The sequence below is a fragment of the Leptosomus discolor genome, chromosome 7, assembly GCF_034619465.1.
Source record: "Leptosomus discolor isolate bLepDis1 chromosome 7, bLepDis1.hap2, whole genome shotgun sequence".
Lineage (NCBI taxonomy): Eukaryota > Metazoa > Chordata > Aves > Leptosomiformes > Leptosomidae > Leptosomus > Leptosomus discolor.
The window spans coordinates 60,804,546-60,823,551 of record NC_141397.1 but is presented as its reverse complement, the minus strand read 5'-3'; the positions used below and the strand labels follow the sequence as shown (position 1 = coordinate 60,823,551).

General features: G+C 44.9%; 2 protein-coding genes across 2 annotated transcripts; one reads left to right on the top strand and one right to left on the bottom strand.

Annotated features, from left to right (window-relative positions):
* Positions 1-2,472: 2,472 nt before the first annotated feature.
* Positions 2,473-12,380, bottom strand: LRRC34 (leucine rich repeat containing 34). Its single transcript, XM_009957612.2, has 10 exons — positions 12,250-12,380; positions 11,212-11,336; positions 10,993-11,057; positions 10,135-10,218; positions 8,409-8,537; positions 6,621-6,716; positions 4,817-4,971; positions 4,572-4,727; positions 2,961-3,087; positions 2,473-2,676 (listed from the first exon to the last, which is right to left on the bottom strand). Exons 1-10 carry the CDS (start codon positions 12,363-12,365, stop codon positions 2,473-2,475), a joined length of 1,257 nt encoding a protein of 418 aa, XP_009955914.2. The 5' UTR covers positions 12,366-12,380.
* Positions 12,381-12,801: 421 nt separating this feature from the next.
* On the top strand, positions 12,802-18,580 carry LRRIQ4 (leucine rich repeats and IQ motif containing 4). Its single transcript, XM_086468614.1, is given in 7 exon segments — positions 12,802-12,897; positions 13,919-14,659; positions 14,661-15,038; positions 15,947-16,120; positions 16,447-16,585; positions 17,309-17,480; positions 18,556-18,580. Coding segments are annotated over 7 exon segments (1,725 nt in total).
* The last annotated feature ends 426 nt before the right edge of the window (positions 18,581-19,006 follow it).

Genomic DNA, 19,006 nt, shown 5'->3' with positions numbered 1-19,006 from the left:
TTTTATGGATATTGTCAATAATGCACATCTTACCACATCGCCTGAGAATAAAGTGCTGCTGTTGGTAGAGTTGGGACTGACTTGGTAGGTTTTGTTCCCTCTTACCACAGCAGATTAACAAATGTCATTCATAGCAGTAAATTAAGATTTAATTAGGGCAATGAAATTAGTCTGAGCTTCAGGCACTGGACAAGGGAAAGACACACATGCGGGAAAAATGTACCTCGATCTGAAGGTTGTAGTGGTCCTCTTGGCAAGAAATTCTATCATCAGTGTCTCGGTACTGAGAGTACGCCCTTTGGACTATCAGAGCATAACCTGCAATGCTCCAGAGCAGCAACACTCAGAAAAATACCAGCTTTGATAATACAAGCTTATCTAATTATTTAAAAACTTCACAGTTTTCATAGCATGCAGCTTCTCAAACAATCACACTCCGTGTATCCTCAACTTTTGTCCTCATTGCTCGGTTCTTCCTGGTTTAACTGTAGGTGAAATATAAGCTCCTCCCTAGAGTAGGGTTTTCACAGCGCTTTGTGCTTAACAAGTTGACCCCAGGTTAGGATGGCCCTGTGCTGGTGTGTAGAACAAACATACCTGCTCTGTGGGCTTGCCTCTAGCGATACTAAGTGCTTTTTTGGAGCACCAGAGCCTGACTAATTTGTGTTTGGGGTGAGGGGAATGAAAAAAACCCGACCAAACAACAAAACACCGCCGTGTACAGCAGCTGTTAGTACCACCTTGGTCACGTCATCCGTACATCTCCCTGTTTCCACACTAGCGCTGGGATAATGCAGGATCAGAACATCAGCAGTTACATCACTGCTTCTTAGGTACCATTGACGAAATTACTTTCTTACCTTATTTTCCCTCATGCTTCGATCTCGTGGGTCTCTTCCCTGCGTGCGTATGCACTCGCAGATTATTCTGTTCCATTATACTCATTTTTAACGGGCACCTTTAGACACGCAGGAGATTGCGCTACTGAAAGCCGTTGAGCAAACCTCTGCTGTTGTATTTGGTGACTTTCTCTATTTGGGAGCGTAGATCTAGTTAGTCACTTGTACAGGTATGAGTGGGTGGAAAAAGGAAACGAGCTGAGTGATTCCCAAACTACCAAGTCTGTATCCAAACCATTAAACAATGTTTAACTACCATTATAGGCCTGTGTTGTCTTATTCATGTGTAGGAGTTGCCACACGGCTATAATGACAGAAATCTTTTTAGACCATTTTCAGAAGGTAGGAAGAAATGATGACACCAATTTTTGGTGGTGGTTTTCATTTGTAGTACAAGACACAAGTAGAGGCTGCAAGTTAATCAAAATACCATGTGTGTCCCACTAAACTAGGTTCACTAGCTTTAAAGTTTCAGCATTATAGTGGCTTAGCACTTAACTCGGTTTAAACAAAAGTCACCCTTGGAAGAAGATCGAAAGCGTGCACTTCCTGAGTAAAAGGAGAGAGTATAGAGAGCACAGCAGCAACGGATGGATCTACCCAAACCTCTTCCACGCTGTAGAACAAGGTTCTCGCTGCAGATCTGGTTTGCTGTCAAGCAAAGCTGCTGCCCAGCGGCAGCCCTGGGTGGAAGTTGTTCTCGGTTGGATCTGCCGGGCTGTACTCCAGCCTGCAGAGACACAATTACCTGCGGGCTCTCCCTGCTACGAGGAAACCTGACTGCAGGGACCACCCGGCCCAGGGAGCGTGACAGCAGCTCTTCCTCTCCAGCAGCCCTGGGGAACAGGACCCTGGGGTCGCGACACGCCGCCTGTCGGCTCTGCGGCTCCTCTGCTCCAGCCCCTGCGTCTTTTCTAAATGAGAAGCACTCGATACAGACCCTGACCTGAGAAGGGCTCTTGAACCGAGCGGAGTAGTTCAGCTGCCAGGAGTCCAATCCATGCCTCTGCACTGCTGCAGCCTGAACTCTTCGTGTGCCTCTGGTCAGTGATTGTTTTACTCCCCCCCCCACTGCTAAGAATACCTTGTGGCGCTCTCGGTGTGCTGTGCCATGCCGTGGTGAAAATGTTTTCCTCCGAGCGTGGCATTTCACTGAATGCCTTTCACCCAGGAACCCTGGGACTACTGCTCATGGTGGTAAGGCAAAGGAGGTAGTGGAGCCTGCTGTGGGTGAGCCTGCTCGGGCAGGGGGCTGGGGCTAGGTGATCTCCAGAGGTCCCTTCCAACCCCTGCCACGCTGGGGTAGCGCCCGATAGAAATGACTACAGCGAAAAAGTAATGCATTTTCATATTAATAAGCTCTTAAGAGATTCGGCATCGTTTAGCAACAAACTTTAAGGTGATTAGTTCACTATTTTATCTCTAGTGCCCTTTCGAGCAGTTTTAGATTCTTTCTAGACTAAAGACCCTGAAGAAACAGCATGCAGCAAGTCGGATGCTGATATGATCTATTTTACTAGGAACCGGGTAGGAAAAGCTCAAGCACGTGGAGTCCATCAAGCTGTTACCTCACTCACAAGTATTCTGAAACAGCTGCAATTGCCAGGCTGGCGTTAGCATCTCGGTTTGTCCCCTCCCCACAACGTGGTGTCCAGTAGTAATGCTTCTGCAGGCCGTGGGAGAGCTCTGCAAGGTGAACGTGCCCATCCACTTCGTACGGTTCCACGTCTGTGCAGTTGGGTTTCAGGCGGCCCGTCTGAATTAATTCTGAAAATGCCTGAAATGAGTAAACCCAAGAATATGATGTGCAATATTCCACTTTGACGGCAGCGAAGGCTCTAGAACAGAACACACAGTAGGAGAGCACTTGATCGTTTCAGCATGCCGATGTCCAGCAAGTCTCACTACAGCACCACCATATTAGAATTATTTTTTAAAAAACATGGTAAGTCAGGTATCTTTTTCACTAATTGCTGTAGTCTGCCCAATGAGTGTAAAACCAAACTAGAACAAACAAACAAACCGCAATTCTCTTAGAATAGTTCAGAAGAAAACACTTACCGTACAGGTGGCTTCGTCAAATTTATTCCCCCAAATGTAAATATAGGAAAGTTCCGTGTTTTTTTTCATTGCTCCTGAAAGAGCTACAAGCCCTTTGCCACTTACATTGTTGCTTACTAATGACAACCTAATAAACAGAGAAAATAGTTATGCAAATGTGTGCCAAACCACCAAATTCCCATGTCTTAGTTAAAACTAAGACTTTAACTGTGATTTATTCTTATTTCATATTTTATTATTATATGTATATTGACATTTTATATTTCTTATTAACAATGTGATTATTTACTTGTATCAAGTCCAGTCCTACTATAAAATCTTTTTCACGTTGCTAAAGGCAGTCTGGACTCTGGACTTGTCCTATTTCTCAAGGCATTTCCATGACTCGTGCAGGCAGGCTGTTCGCTATTTAGTTCTCCAGTGTCAGTGACTTACTGCGTGGTGGCCAGGTCTCATCTCTAGTCCTCTTTGAAGCCCAAGCCTTGGCATTTATCCAGGCTAAGCTTTGATCTTTGTGGAGTGGCAGTTATTTTTATATTAGTGAACCTGGAAGGCTTTCAGAGGCACCTAGCAGCCGCCACCTCCTCAGTCTGCTACTTAAAACTAATGGCTTCAGGTGACACCTTTGATCAGCTTTTACATCCTGCCGGCACACGGTTTAATGCGGGCTACAAAATACACCCTGATGGAGAGATTACAGCTCTTTTGGGTTCACCCAGAAGCTAACTTAAACAGAGGGTTTTCTCATGTGTTGAAGAGCAGAATCAACAAACACCGTGCCTTATCTCTGCATCGAACCTGATGATCTTAACGTTCTGAAGACACACAGCTCATCTGGTTTTGTTTGTGCGCCACAGGGACCTACACTTTAAAGATGCAGAAAGAACTGACGAGATCTAATTGCCTTCCCCCCCCTACATAGCCCCTTTAGAACGACTGCAAAAGCTGTGAATCACATGTAAGATGAACCACTACAAAACTGATCTGAGCATCAACCCCAAAAAACCCTGAAATAGAAGAACAAGCATATGTCAGGCCACACAGCAGTGGATACAAGATGAAAAAAAGAGAAGTACAAGGAAAAGGGGATAAAACGAGGTAGGAGTAGGCTTGGCAGTGTGGGAAGGGGAACACGAGGCATGAGCACATGGGACTGAATGGCATGTCTTGGCCCAGCGTTTTACTCCTTTAGCTCACGGGAAGCTCCAGGGGATTTCATTCAGTTACCAAACGCAGGCCTCCCGGGCCGTCTGAAGTGCACCAGAACGGCCTGCCTGGTCTCCAGCTGCAGGGCTCTGAGAGGACCTGGGCTCACCTCCAGCACCTGGGATGTCTCACAGGCCTTGGGGCATCTCACCCGGCAGGAGATGCCTGTGCTTAGGCAAAGGAATCCCACCCAATCTGTCACTCAAGGTTTTTTTCCCCCTGAGAAGGAAAAACAGACCAAAAAGCTCAGAACTTCCTCACTTCTCTATTTTGATCAACATCAAAGCCCGCAGCTTTGATGTCCGTTTAGCCACTGCAGAATCTGAGTTCCTTATACCCTGAGCTGTTACACTGCAGTGTCTGGGGGGGGACTTTTGTCTCTGGGGGACTTTTGTCGATACTAACGCCCGAAGAGTCCTGTTGTACGAAGCCAAGGCGTCACTCAGGGAGACGGCTCCTTCATCTTCTATTCGGTTTGCATTAAGATCTAGGATTTCCAGGGTTTGGTTCCGTTTCAGTAGTTCTCCCAAAAATTTCACACCATCACAGGTTATTTTATTACTGAAAGAGAAATGCACACATTTTTTTTAAAAGGGAGCCAGGAAAATGAGTTTCTAATGTTAATCAGGGCTACGTCACGTAACTCTTACCAGCTCAGATCAAGGTATCTCAGGCTGGAGTTTCCATACAATGCCTCACACAGTCGCTCTACACCAAAGTTTCTCATTTCGTGCTTGCACAAGTGTAGTTCCACAAGGGAATAGTTGTTTTTCAGCATCAGGGCTACATGAACTGTGGTCTCTTCCTAAAAATATGCACTCAGTTTTATTCAGATGAACTTTAGGATGAGATATGGTCTTGCTTCAGTAAAAGGGAGGCGCACAGCTAACAACAAGATTTGGGCATCAGCAGCGTTCTGTTTTGTATATTACAGCTTTGTATTAAAAATAACCAAGGAACCATATATTATGGTAACACGGAAAATAAAGAAATAAATAAAAATACCAGAAAGATATCTGCAGATTTACAGTGCACATCCCTGCAAATATCATCAAGGTTTGAATCGTTCTCTCTAATCAGTTTTCCTCCCAGTCATTGCTCTTAAAGAACTGAATGTTCGAGTCAGTCTTCACTAACATTAAAGTATTTTGTCATGATGCTAATCTGTTATTTCCTACAAAGACACAGGATTGCTATGGGAAAAAATAGGTCCTGTCACTGTAAGACAAAGTAAGTTCGTTTTGAAGTTGCCATGTTTAGTTAAGAAAATAACTGACCGAATACTGTGAGTCAAAAATAAGGCAACAACCCAGAGGCCTCAGAAAATGATAGAGTTGAAGGTGGGAACAATGGCAAATAGTCTCCCACAGCCACACACCAAGCCTTTACTGGCCTATATTTTCCATAGTAGTAGTTTAAATTGACTTCTAAAACTGGGTTTAGGCCATCCAGCCTTGTCTTAGTAGAAAAGGAACAACTAAAATCTGTTTGAACTGTTAAATTCACCTATGGGAATTTAGGAAGATCTGGCCTTCATGACAGTTTAATTTCATTATCCTGCCATCGGGAAAACACCGTATCCATCGCAGACACCTGGCAACTGCTGCCAGTCTGGAAACCACCACCGCAAGCAGCTCGATAGCCAGGACTCCAGCAGGACCAGCCCCGCACAGAAGCTGCACGGCTTCAAGCAAAAGCCCCCCAGCTCTGTGCGCTTGGCCACATCCAGTGGCCTGGGGTGCTGCCCCCAGCAAACCCTGCCTTGCAGATTCTCTTCTCAGTGCTCAGGTTCTTTTGGAGGGTTTGCATCTGTGTTTTGGGTAACAAATGCATCGCAGGTTTTACACTGATGAGGTTCATTCGCTTGTTAAATTCATGCTTCAGGTTCCCACAGTGAAACGACAAAACCACAGAGCCCAGTGAATAAGGCATATTGTTGGTGTGTGCCTTTCTTCAGGCCGGCAATTGCCCGCGTATGGCACTGCTCAGATACACAGCAGGCTTCTGTTCTCCTCCTCATTTCCTGCTAAACAGCATTTCTCCCTCAGTTTGCTGAACAGTGGGTGAAACTCTCCATGCTCGAACAGCAGAAGGAATACTTGGTTCACCAGAAGGAACACTTGGTTCACCGATACCAAGCGCTCCCCACTCGCCCATTATTTACCAAATGCATATGCACCAAGAAAGAAATGTTTAAAAAAATTAATTAATAAACCTAAATGTTTAAAAAAATTAAACATTAAGAAATGTTTAAAAAATTAATTCGTAAAAAACCAGGGGCAGCCTGTGACTGCATAAAACTTGTCACAGGGAAAGAGTATTCTGCAACCATTTACTTCACTTCGTAAGGAAACCCGGAGAGATGTGTCATTCAGCTGCCCATAAATACATCAGTACTGACTTGACTTACGCTTCTCCCTTTGACTGAGCCGACACCACAGGCTCCTTACGTACCTCTTGGCTGTAGAGTAAAGGACGATTCAGGTTTATTGCTTTGAGTGATTTGTTCTGAGTCAGGGCTGTCGCTATTGCTATTAGACACTGCGTACCCTGGAAATGAAAGTGAGTAAACTCTTTAGAGAAACCTGTCCAACGTAGAGATCAAGCTACCAAATTGCCATGACTTCTTAGAATTGATTGTCAGAAGACCAAAACCATCAAATGGGCTCAGATTGGAAGTACTATTAGTTGTGCCTCCACGTACTCTGGAGAGATGCAAGCGCAGCAGGCAAGTGCTCACAGACACAATGTATTTTCTGATAATACCAATGCCAGCTCACTGTGGAATAATAGAGTGGGATTAGACTAAGAAGTACAAATGACCAGGAAATCTGGCAACTCAGAAAATAAAAAGCAAGAATAATGCATCTCAAAGACATTTGTCCATTTAATTGATCCTGTATTTAGGTTTTCCTGATTTATGAATTAAAATCAGCTTGTGTATGTTCCCAAAAGCCATTGCTAAAAGTCTTAGGTAAAATTTATCCTCTAGGCAAATTCATACGAAATGTGAATTAATGTGGTGCAGAGTAGTGAGAGTTTAGAATACAGGCTGGTTCAGATTTTGTATTTCCTTCTTGTTTGCTCGCTAATTTATATTTATGTACTTTCCAATTAGGCTGGTCCACATCCAAAGCTATTTCATTTTAAATCAGTTTTCTATCAATTCCCTACTAAGCGTAAACATATTAAGCTTTCAGACAAATCCTACACTGGTGACGCTTTCCTCGTTTATGTTTTCATAACACAGTTTCCGAGAAATATTCCCCCTTCTGGTTTAGAAGCAAATTCTGTAGTTCCAGGAAACAAATACAATACAATTTTCACCCGGCCCTCTCCCTGCCTCCAGGTGACAGTCACAACTGTTAGGTTACAGTCAAACCCTCTCCTTCTGCCCAACATACACGTCATTATCTCCTGAAAAGATGAACACCCTTAACAGGAAGACCGAGGGTGGCCCATCTTAATTTCACAACTAGCTTGGTTAGAGCATTCTTCTGGAGGGCAAGATACAGGACCAAACTCTCCCAGGCAGGGAGAAGACCCACTTCCACCTTCCAGCCCCTCTGATGTGGTCACCCAAGGACGCACCACCAGTCTGGCACTGATTTTCAAAATCCATCCGCAGGTTTTTACTGGCTGGAGTGGGAAGCACCCTGCTCAGTGCATTGACCCACCCCTACCCTCCCGACTTCCCTGTGAGCTGTGTGAGAAGCCTCAGTGCCCAGCTCTAGGAGGTGGCAAGTTATCTAAGGTCACAGTGGGGGCCTTTCTACTCAGCTCAGCCGTCTTGTGCCTAGGTCCTTCACGGAGCAAGCTCTGACAGGCGCAGCAGAGCTGTGGGACTGGGTGACTTTCAGGCGTTAGAGCAGCACTGCGCTCTTCAGAAGGAAAAGGACCTCCCAGGGACAAGTCGTCCTTTTTTCAACATGGATTACACAGGACTTAGCCTAACAAAAATGAAGAGCAGACACGGACCTTGGGAAACGCGAAAGCCAGGCACCTGAATTCCCAGGGACACAGTGGCTGTAATATATCATCAGTTATGGCTTCACAGGTGGTGCATGCAACACGCCTTTCCAAGCATGCATTGCACTAGTACGTGTTGTGTTACCTCCAGCTACCACAACATGTAAAATCAATCACAAGGGGCGGCATTTTCCCCTAATGAAGCACTGCAGGACCTTTGTAATAGCCTTGGAAGGCTTATGTCATCGCTGACGATTTTACTGGGTTACTCACCAAATCACAGTCTCCAAGATCCAGCTTCTCTAAGGTTGAATTAGTTTGTAGCATTGAAGCAAAGAACATTCCACCTTTGTTTCCTATTTTGTTTCCAGTCATTCTCAAATATACAAGAGTTTCATTCCGCTAGACAAAATAATAACCAAAAAAAAGAAAATCAATTCCTTTTAAATGGTCTGAAAAACAACACTGTCCTTTTTTCCTGTGAATCCTGCTGGTTGTCACATAAAGACAAAACATCCCTCCAGAAGAATTGTGTCTAAGTCATAACGCTGACTAAGAAGCTGGCTCAGGCTCCCCTCAGTGGAGTCAAATGCGTGAGAGTCTGGAAGCAAGACTCGAGCATTTGAAAACTTTTCTTCCTCCCAAGTTCACAAATTTCACTCTTATGAAAACAAACCAGGCAGATATTATGCAAATTACATCAAAACTGATTTAAATCTAGTACGCGTATTTTAAACAAGAATATAATTTGCTTTATTTTTCATAGTCTTTTAAATCACATGACCAGTCAAAGCCCAGTGAAGCTCATTGCTTTTAGTAGAACTATTTGGTGCAGGTTAAACCAGTGTGTAAGTCTTTGCTGGACTGGAGGCTTCACTGGCAATATAAAGTCCTGATCAGAGGTCTGGGAGAGTCCACATCTGTCCCCTCACCCTCCGCAGAGTTTCAACGGATATGAAATATCTATTTGCTGTTAAAGCCCTCAATGCAACACCGAGCAGTTTTGTATTTTTAAGTCCTAAGTACCACCATAATCACTCATTACCAGAGATTATGATTAAGTAAGAGATTACAAAACAAGTAGTTCTGCGAGCAGCAGAACTAAGACAGCCTGGTTTCATACAGCTTTGATGTCTTCCACGTGTCCCCAGTACCCTTTGCCCCGCTGCGGCACCTCGCTACAGCATCTCCTTCCCCCAATAACACCCCCCTTCACCCCCTGGATCCCCCCTGCCTGGTCCAGCAGCGGGAGGCCCCGCAGCCAAGGGGCTGGTGGTCAGATCGGGACCCCCACCTGCTCAGCGAACCCACCAAACGCTGCCATGGGGCCGCACAAACAGCTTAGGGGGTTGCTTGTAAGCCCAGTGTTGTACAATCTACTGTACAACCTCAGCGTGTTGGAGGCCTGTCAAATTTAGCTGAAATCAGTTCAGAGTTCAAAGACTACGAAGGAAGAAGAAAGAGCCCACGTGAGTCTCGTTTCACAAACACAACAAATCTTACAGAGAAGCCTCGTTTCCTTGGGAAACCACATTAAAAATAACAAACATGTTTTTATGCTGCTGTTGTAAGGCAAAGTTTTGAGAACACGTCTCAGATATCTTGAATCAAGACAAATATTGACATCAAGGTACAGGCAAATTTAGTATAATTTAAAAAAAAAAAAAAAAAAAAAGAAAAAGGAAAAAACTCATGGTGTTGTATATCCAGTATCACAACACGGCTTTTTTCACACAGAAATAATCCAGCTGTAATAGTTGTGATAATGAAGTGTTAATGGCAGCACAGTGCAACTTTCTCTTGTGTGAAATCTGATTTCTGAAGTCCGCCTTGGGAAAACAGGCAGTCCCTGTGATACAGCAAAACGCTGAATGGACTGAAGACAGAGGGCCCTTTCAGCCAGCTTTGATGTTGGCAGGACAGCTAGTACCGTTCATCAAAAGCAAAAACATCAAACTATCTAGTTGCCATTGTTTAAATCTTGCAGATAAATACTCACATGGAGTGCTCCCGCTATCAGCTCCGCTCCACTTGTGCCTATATCGTTAAACATCAGGTTAAGATGCCGCAGAGCCGAGTTCTCCTTCGGAACAAACAGAGCAGAAAGCGGTGAGACTTTGTGCCAAAGCATGCCTGCGCTCTTCAAAGACGAGATGTGTCGTACACGTACGTACAACCTCTGTCCTTTGCTGCATTTCAGGCAGCCCCTGGTTTGGAGAAGCAGTTAAATGCCAAAGTATGTCAGATGATGAGGGAAAGGCAGAAAAACATGTAGCATGTAGGTCCTCACGGGGCTTGCAGAGCCACCTAGGAACCCACGTGCTCAGCATGACCAAACGGGCAGGTGGTCAAGCTCGGAGGCAGAACTTCAGGCATTTCCTGAACTTAATGGCCCTCCCTGAGCTCCAGGAACATCGGCAGTGAGTGGCAACTCACCAATTTCCATCTGTAGTCCAGTGCTTACAGTGACAGAAAGGCAGCACTAAAGTTTCCTATGTTTAGACCCACAAAAAAGGCTAACAGAGATGATGAAGTATCTAAAACAAAGGCCCTGGCACACTTGACACTACCATTAGCTCCTTTGCTGAACTGAGCTGTAAGCCTAAAAGCCCCACAGTTTTCTCCACCGGTCCTTCTTCAGGACACCCTAGCCAAATGTCCAATGGTTTTCTACCAGAAATTAAAAACCTCCCCAGAGAATACAATCTGAGATTCTAGTAGGACGGATTTGGATGTGAAAGCCAAATTAATGGAATTTCGCCAAACAACTGCATTCTTGTCCCCAGTACGCCAGATATGAATATTATCATAGTCAAATAAACTACGAGTTGCTGAAAGACAAACATTGCTTTGGCACCTGGAGGAATGTTGCCATGTGCTTTGCTCCAGCATCAGTCACTACGTTACACCTAAGGTCCAAACCTGAAAAAGATGAAGAAGAATGTGACAAATGTGTATCTACAATTAACAGATCTCTAAACAAAAAGAAACAAAGACGAACTAAGGCTGAAATCAAGACTCCTTATGTTGTCTCATGCAAGCACAGTAACGTCAAACACCCACCAAAAAAGCTTACCTGTGACAAACGCAGTATTGCGTAAGACAGAGACAAGAACTTGAAGATCGTCGTCTGTCACTCTCTGCACAGGCACTAGATGATTGTTTCCAGCTATTTTTAACATGATCCCTTTCGTCCATCTGCTGTAACATAAAAATGTAAGCACATGGGGAGAAGTAAAATGACACAGAAACATGAATTCTCTCTGCAGATGAGAAGTGTAGCCGTGCTTGCCCTCACTGGCGCGTTTGCACGCTGTTAGCTGCTGCCACTGCCCTCGGTAACCCCACGACAGACGACATGATTCAAGCTGTACCTCAGCACTGACCTTTTTGATATTCTGAAGACCCTGCACAGCTGCAAGACCACGCTTAGCACCCATGCACAGAGAGCAGGAAGAAGCAAGATGAGGGGAAGGCAGATGGAAGTAAAGACTATCCTGGATGTTACCTCATCATCTCCTTTTTACTTGTTCCCTTTCCTTTATTTACTCTGTCTTGCCCTCAGGATCAAAACCTAACACAAACCATGTCCCTACGCTGTAGTTTCCCAGGTTTTCTCTCCAAAGGACAACTAACTTTGACCCCATTAGCATCCATGAGAGGAAGCCCTACCTAGCTCTACAGAATGAGAGAGAGACTGAGTGGTTAATACCTTGGCAGGATTCAGAGACAGTTCAGGGAAGCATTACCAGCTGGAGGCCAAATGGACACAGCTGAGGCTTTTTAAACAGGAGTGAGACAAAAGGAAGGAGTTAGGCTGACTAGACACTGGGTTTGGCTTCTCTAAGGGACACAAAGGCACCATCCTGCACATTTTTCACTTTTTTTTTTGATTTCACTGCTTGTAAAGCTGCCCAGAAGGGATATATAGCTGCAAACTTCTGCCAAGATGATGTCAAGATGAGTCAAACCAGAACTTCAGCAGTAAATGCTAAATATGATTTGTGTTTAAGCCTGAAACTGCATGAACTTTCTCACTGTTTAATTCCTCGTCCTGCTATCTTCTTTAAGTCTTTTAGAAGCATCTGAAACATGCTGTTTGTTATTTCCTTACATTTTATCATTTTCATCAGCTTCTTGAAGCACATGAGCAACGAAGGGGTTTCCAGGTTGGCCCAAGTTTTGGCAAGCTCCCACATAGTGCTGGTGAAGATCCGGACGAACTGACATGACCTGCTGGAAAACAAAACAAAGCGTTACTGCATCTTGCCGGCAGCCTAGCAACATCACCACGGACCCAAGCGCTGCTGTGCCAGGCTCTGCATAACAATAAAAACAGGCTTGGTCTGAAAAGGGTTACAACTCCTGGTATGCAACACAGGAATGACAGATAGATACAGACAGGAAAAGCACAAGCAAAAAATGTGGATTTGTGGATGTTTCCTACACCATCCCATAGGATCTGAGCTGACAGAGAATTAATATACGTACAGGCAGGTCCTTTTTCCCTGTGAAGCAGCTGGGACCCCCCCTCCACAGGCCTACCTGAGCGATCGGCGCCTGCACCCTGGGGAGCTCTGCCTGGTTACTAATGTTTGGTAGCGAAGCCTGTTTCCAAGGAGGGTGTCCCAGGCCCTCCACCAGGAGGGAGCGGGTGAAGGCAGCCATGCCTAGCCCTGGGCCCTGGCAGGAGGCCCCGCTGCCACCCCACCTCCGTGCAGTGCTGAGCCCTCCCCGCGGAGGAGGCCTGGCCCAGTCTGCGGTACCCAGCCTCTGCGGGGAGCGGAGTTCCCCCAGCTCACCCCCAAAGTCTTTACTTAGTGGTCTGGCTGTGGTCTCTGTGGAGCCTTTGCAAAAATGTCCGTGGTTACACAGATTAGCTGTTACTCCAAAGGTGCGTGTGCTGGTCCTTGCCACCAAATAAATCCTTCCATTGGCTTCACTACCGCCTGGGTACGCAGGAGGGGGTGGGCTGAGATCGCACGCTCTCCGGTCGCACAGTGTGTGGTGCTCAGTCCCGAACTCAGAGCCAACAAAAAAGGAAGTACCCTCGTGCAACATCAGGATTAGTCTGGGACGCCCAGCTCACGGGTGGTTGCTCGGTTCTTCTTCCTTGCCCTGGTGACACCTGGAGACAGCTCATCTCTGGAAATGTGATGTTGTCCCAGAGCAGTTACGGCAGCAGAGAAAAGGGCATCAGGTGGGAGATGACTGACAGCTGCCTGCTGACCTCTGCTTTCTCCTTTGTCATTCTTTAAATGCCAGCTGGAAGGTTTCTTCCATCCAGACATCAGAGGGTCATCAGGTAGTCGCCCCTTCTCACCTCTCACTCTTTTGCTATCAGCAATAGTACAACTTTGAGGGTTATCAAATATCAGATTCGCTGACATCTCCGTGACTCAGAAACCACTAAGTGTTACAAAAGAAGGTGCCACTTTTTCACAACAAGGCTCTTCCAGTTTTCCAGTCAGCACGGCTGAAGACGGATCTCAGTCAGTGTTTGTAAATATAGGCCTTCAAGAATCAAGGATGTTGCTTTGTCCAGCTCCCCTGACTTAACAAGGTGACCCTCCAAATTTGGCTGTTGGGGCACTTTGGGATGCACAGGGATTCAAACCTGTCGTCCTGCTGTATGTGCTGCAGGTTTTGATCTCAACGAACACAAGCAGCTTTTTGCAGGGGTACAACTGAGACTAGAACCCATCTCTAAATGCTGAATTCTTCCAGTATTTATTTAGCATAGTCTTTGAGTACTATTGATTTTTTTCTCTTCTGAAACTAAGAATAAGGAGCAGAGATGGCCCGGTCTCAGCGGAGCCAGGAAGCCAGCCCAGGGGACACTCACTGCCCTGAACCTGACCGTTGGTTTCGAGGATGACCATGTTGAGACTGCACAAGAAATACCAGTGAATGAAGTGTCAGAGAATGAAGCTCTTTCTCCCATACATGTCACAGACAGGATATCTTTTATTGATTTAGCCAATAAGCAACTCCAAACCATCTCTCCAGAGGTCTTGAGTCTAGAATATCTGGAGGAGCTGCATATGGAAAAGAACCAAATTACAAGCATCCCCGGTGACATCAATTGCCTGAGGCACGTGAAGATCCTCTACTTGGACCAGAATCACATAGAGGACATACGTGAAGACCTAGGGGAACTGCAATGTCCTCTGAGCTCTGATTTAAGTAACAATGCCCTCTCCTGCAGTTCGCTGCCAGTTATCAGCAAGTTGCAGTCCCTTCAGCAGCTCAGGCTCTATAAAACAAACTCGCACGAAATCCCAGTGTAGATCTGCGAGTACCTCACCCACGTTGAACTGCTTGGCCTTGCTGACAATCATCTCAAGTGTCTGCCTAAAGAAATAGTGAACCTGACAAAACTGAAGGAAATTTACCTCCAGAAAAATAGGTTTGGAAGTTTTCCCAAGGAGCTTTGTCATATTGCTAATTTAGAAATAGTAGATCTGGAATAAAATCTAATCAGTCTCATCCCAGAAGAGGTAGGCTTTTTGACAAACTTAGTTTAAGCTATTTTTAGCTTTTAATAACTTATCCTCCATTCCTCCTACACTGCAACACTGCCAGAAGCTGGCTGTGCTGGATCTGTCTCATAATCTCCTGCACAAGCTTCCCCCAGGTTTGAAGAATCTCACTGAAATGAGAGTGCTCAGACTGTCTGCTAACAGCCGGGAGAAGTTCCCACACCAGATTTGCTGCTGGCTATCCCTTTCCCGTGTTTATCCGAGGAACACTGGACTGTGCACAGTACCCAGGTCCTTTAACAGATTAACCGCTGTCAGGATGCTGGATCTAATTGAAAATTGCTTTGCTGATATTCCTAAAGGAATATGCACTATGAAAAACCTGGAAGTATTGGCCCTGGATGACAATCAGATACAGGAGGTGTTTGTTCCTTTGTTTCCATTTTTATTTTATTGATACCTCCCTTTTGCAAAATCTAAGTCCTTCATTACAAGTGAGTGCCACCTTTCCCTGCTCCAGTGAGAAGGTATGTTCCACCTGGTCTGCACCTGAGCCTGGGTTACTCATTATCTCTGGCATCTGAGTATTCAGGCACGGAGAGAATAGCAAGAACGTGGAAACACTGACCTTTGTGTCATCGTAAAGATGAAACACTGACTGGAGGGATTGCTTCAGTCTTTCTGTGTCTTTTTTTCCGTGTACACTGGAAAATAAGAGCTGCATTCATGTAGAATCAGTATGTCACAAACTGAAACAGAGCAGAGGGCAATTTAAAACCAGATACGATGTTGTTAATGCCTTTAGCACCATTAACATTTGCTGTTCTTTTGGTAACGAACAATTATGTACCCCGAAGCTGTGTTATTATAAGTGTAGTGGCATTCATGGACATACTCATTCCTTTTCATATAATGCAACACTTCTTTTCTGAGGAGATTTTCACTTGTGCAATTTTCTTCTTGAAGGTTACATTTACAGAAGTATTAATTTATACAAAAGAATCACTTTCAGATTTCATTCCTTTAAATTACTCTCCCCTGCACTGTGCACACAAAGGAAATGAAGAAGCAGACTAACGATTCTGCTAAGAAATAAAATTAACCCCAGAAGAAATCTTTCCTGCAGAGGAAACAACATGGATTTTTTGCCAAAATTTCTACCACACTGTGAGGCATAATGTTATATTAATGAGCAGAATATTCTGTGTTCATCCATCAAACAGTAATGCAGCTCCACAACATTTTCTTGGAGATTTTTTCCCTAAAAAACAAAATCCCCAAAATTACTATTTAATTGACATAATGTATCTTTCTAATGACTGTGTCTAGGTACCTGCAGAGATGAAAGAACTGACAAATTTGAAATGCCTTAGCCTGTCTGAAAACGAATTCGGTATCTTTCCAAAGGAAATCTTTCTCCTGGAGCCAGTAGAGAGATTATACCTGGGACAAAATAAAGGAATTAAATTCACAAGCCTGCCAGAAGACATCATCAAATTTCAGGTAGGAGCAATAGAAGGGAGAAGATCTCGGTTTGCTGTGGCATGGCACTTCTGCAGACTTCAGCTGCTCCCAAACACAGGACTGAAGGATCTCCTAAACTCTTTAGGTACACGGTGCAGCTCCAGGCCAGGGCTGTCAGCACAGGAATAATATCAAAACTCAGCATTTGAAACTCACGTTGCCTCTTTGTGTTTAGCAGTCATCCCAATGGTATCTCAGTTTATAACCTTACTTCTGCACTTACTGATATTCTCAGCACGTTGGTTGTATGTCAAACTAAGGAAAAATCCATTCATTATTAGAACTTATGCACACGTATTCTCCAGAATCTGAAAGAACTGCATATGGAGAATAATAGTCAGTAGTACTTGCCTGCAGCCATCAGCTCGTCGACCCACTTGAAAATACTTGACTGTCGCAACAATCTCCTTAAACAGCTCCCAGACTCTGTTTGCCAAATACAAGGTGAAAAACAGTCTTTGTGTTGTGGCCTTAAGGACACAAGTACCAGTAAGGATTTTGGAAGACAGAGGGAGAGAAGAGAAGGAAGGAATGCAGTGCATCGTTCAGGGCTCATCCTGTAATTGTAATGGAGCCAAGGAGGGTAAAAGTTAGGAACTGGGAGGGTGGGGGAAGCGCTGTACCCAAGCCAAGTGGACAGGCGGTCCTCACCCATGACCTGCCTCAACCTTAGCGTCTGGGGAAAAAGATGTTTCCCAGAGCTCAGCTCAAAGCAGACTCCCTGATGTGAGAAGACCCACTGGGTCAGCACCAGTGACTCCAGGGCGGTGGTGTGGAGCAGGCTCTTTGGGGGTGCTCCCCAGCCCACTCTTTCCATCTTCCCCAGTTCTCCCTTGCATCTCTGTGTGGCTAAGTTCACTAGCACTGTTGGTGTGCCAACTGGCAGGACTTTTGAAAGCCAAACTAAGCCACCTGGCTGCCAGGTGGATAGGCTTCACCCAGTGAAGCACATGCTTTGCTAGGAGGGCCTGAGTCCCATCCTTCTACATATGGGAGCAGATAGTTTGAATTTTAAACCCTCCAGTGAGATGTTCAATACACACGTTCCTTACATGCACAGACTGAATTGTTCGTGCCTCATCCATGTGCTGTTTCTGGGGAGCACAAAGGAACGCTCCACATCATTCCTGCTCTTCGTGCTGCAGCTGTTTGCTTTCGTGTGTTCAGGTTTGCAAAACCTGCTCATTCAGAGCAATCCGCTGTCCCAGCTGCCCAAGGATTTGGGCAGCCTTCAGCAGCTGGAGCTGGTCCTTGTGGATGGGAACCCTACGACAGGTCCTCCGACTGAAGCGTGCTGTCAGGGGACATCTGCCATCTGGGAATACTTACAGGAAAAAAGGTGTAAAAAGGCCATGAACTCAAGGGCGTTAAGAAAGCCACCCCAATATACATACAAAGCTGTGCTTTTAGTAATAGATACTTTACAGAACAACCTACAGGGCGCTCTATGCAACACCAAAATCTCCTTAAACCACCGTTTCCATCAGCTATGGCAGAACAGTACTTCTATCACGGATCATGTTAAGGTAGGATACAGGAAACCATCAGGAAATACCCCATTTCCTGGGGCATCGTTCAAAAACATACCAGAAGGTTGTCGCTGCCCGGCCAGGTCACAGTCAGCAAGCACAGAACAGCCCTAACAACTTGCAAGGCAGCTTTCCTTAGTTCCTTGTCCAGCGGGAGGGGAATGGTTAGTGCGTCTAAAAACACATCAGATCCTCTGAGTCAAGGCACTGCTTGAAGAGGAAACTAACTGCAGGTGGCATCTTCACTCTTGCTGACTGTATTTTCTATACAGAGATCATGTAGAGAGTTGAAGATCAATTGTTCAAACACACTGAACAAAACACAGTTTTTTGTGTGTGGGAGGTTTTCTTGGTGGTTTTGGTTTTGTTGTTTTTTTCCAAAAGAACATCAGTCTGGATCACCAGTGGGCCGTGGTTAATTTGCTCAGAAAAAATACAGGGCAAGAAGGAAGGAAAGGCAAATCCTCAGTCTTTGATTCTTCTGAACTTAAATTATTCCTCTCTTTCTGTAAAGTCTGTAATTTCTTCATGAACTACTGTGTTTCTCCCAAACTGTTCTTCTGAACTAAAATGCAACATTTAAAGATGTGTAGACATAGCCATTTACTACTCTGATCCAAGCATCTGAAGGACCACAGTGTTAGTGTCCTCCCTGGTAAGAAATTTTTGAAAGATATAACACGGAGGAAGGAAGAGTCAGGTGGCTGGCAGTCTATCTTAGCTGCAAACAATGTAGTCTGATACAGACTAAAAGGGTTTTTTTTGAGACCACAATGTGCCTGGCTTTCTGCATCAAGAATATCCACCAGTTATACCATTCCACATGACTGTCTGCTTTTACCCTTTTCCTCCAGGTAACCAGATTGTTCTTGTCTCTTTTTTCAGATCTGAAGTTTGTGGCGTGGGTTGACGAACCAGAAGGGGTTAGGACCTTTCTTGACACTTAAGAATCTAGCGGGGCAAAAAAAGAAAGAAAGAAGGAAAAGAAAGGAAAAGTAAAGGGCAAAGAGAAGCCTGTAGAGGGGTCAAAAGCCAAAAAGTTACATTTGGGCAGCAAACTGCACCTTTCATTTACCAGAAGGGCAAATGAGAGCAGAGGTAAGCGAGGAGGATACAAGCAGTATTAAAGCATTTGAATCAGTGAGTGCTACAATGAAAACATTATTTTTTGAGGTTTGTTTTTATCAACATTGACTCCAGCTGAATCAGGCAGATTCTGAAATATTCTTGAGCCGTCTTGTTCTGAATGGATGTTATCCCAAAGCATAATGGCAGCTGGTTAACTGGAAATTAATCTCACCTATAGGGATCTGGTGCAAATGATTCTTTGTTCTGA

Coding starts and splice junctions, on each gene's coding strand:
- LRRC34 (XM_009957612.2), bottom strand. CDS start 12,365: ATGTCAGTTCGTCCGGATCTTCACCAGCACTATGTGGGAGCTTGCCAA. Junction 6,717..8,408: donor ATCTTGGAGACTGTGATTTG/GTGAGTAACCCA, acceptor TTTCATTTCCAG/GGTACGCAGTGTCTAATAGC. Junction 4,972..6,620: donor CTTTACTCTACAGCCAAGAG/GTACGTAAGGAG, acceptor GCATATTTTTAG/GAAGAGACCACAGTTCATGT.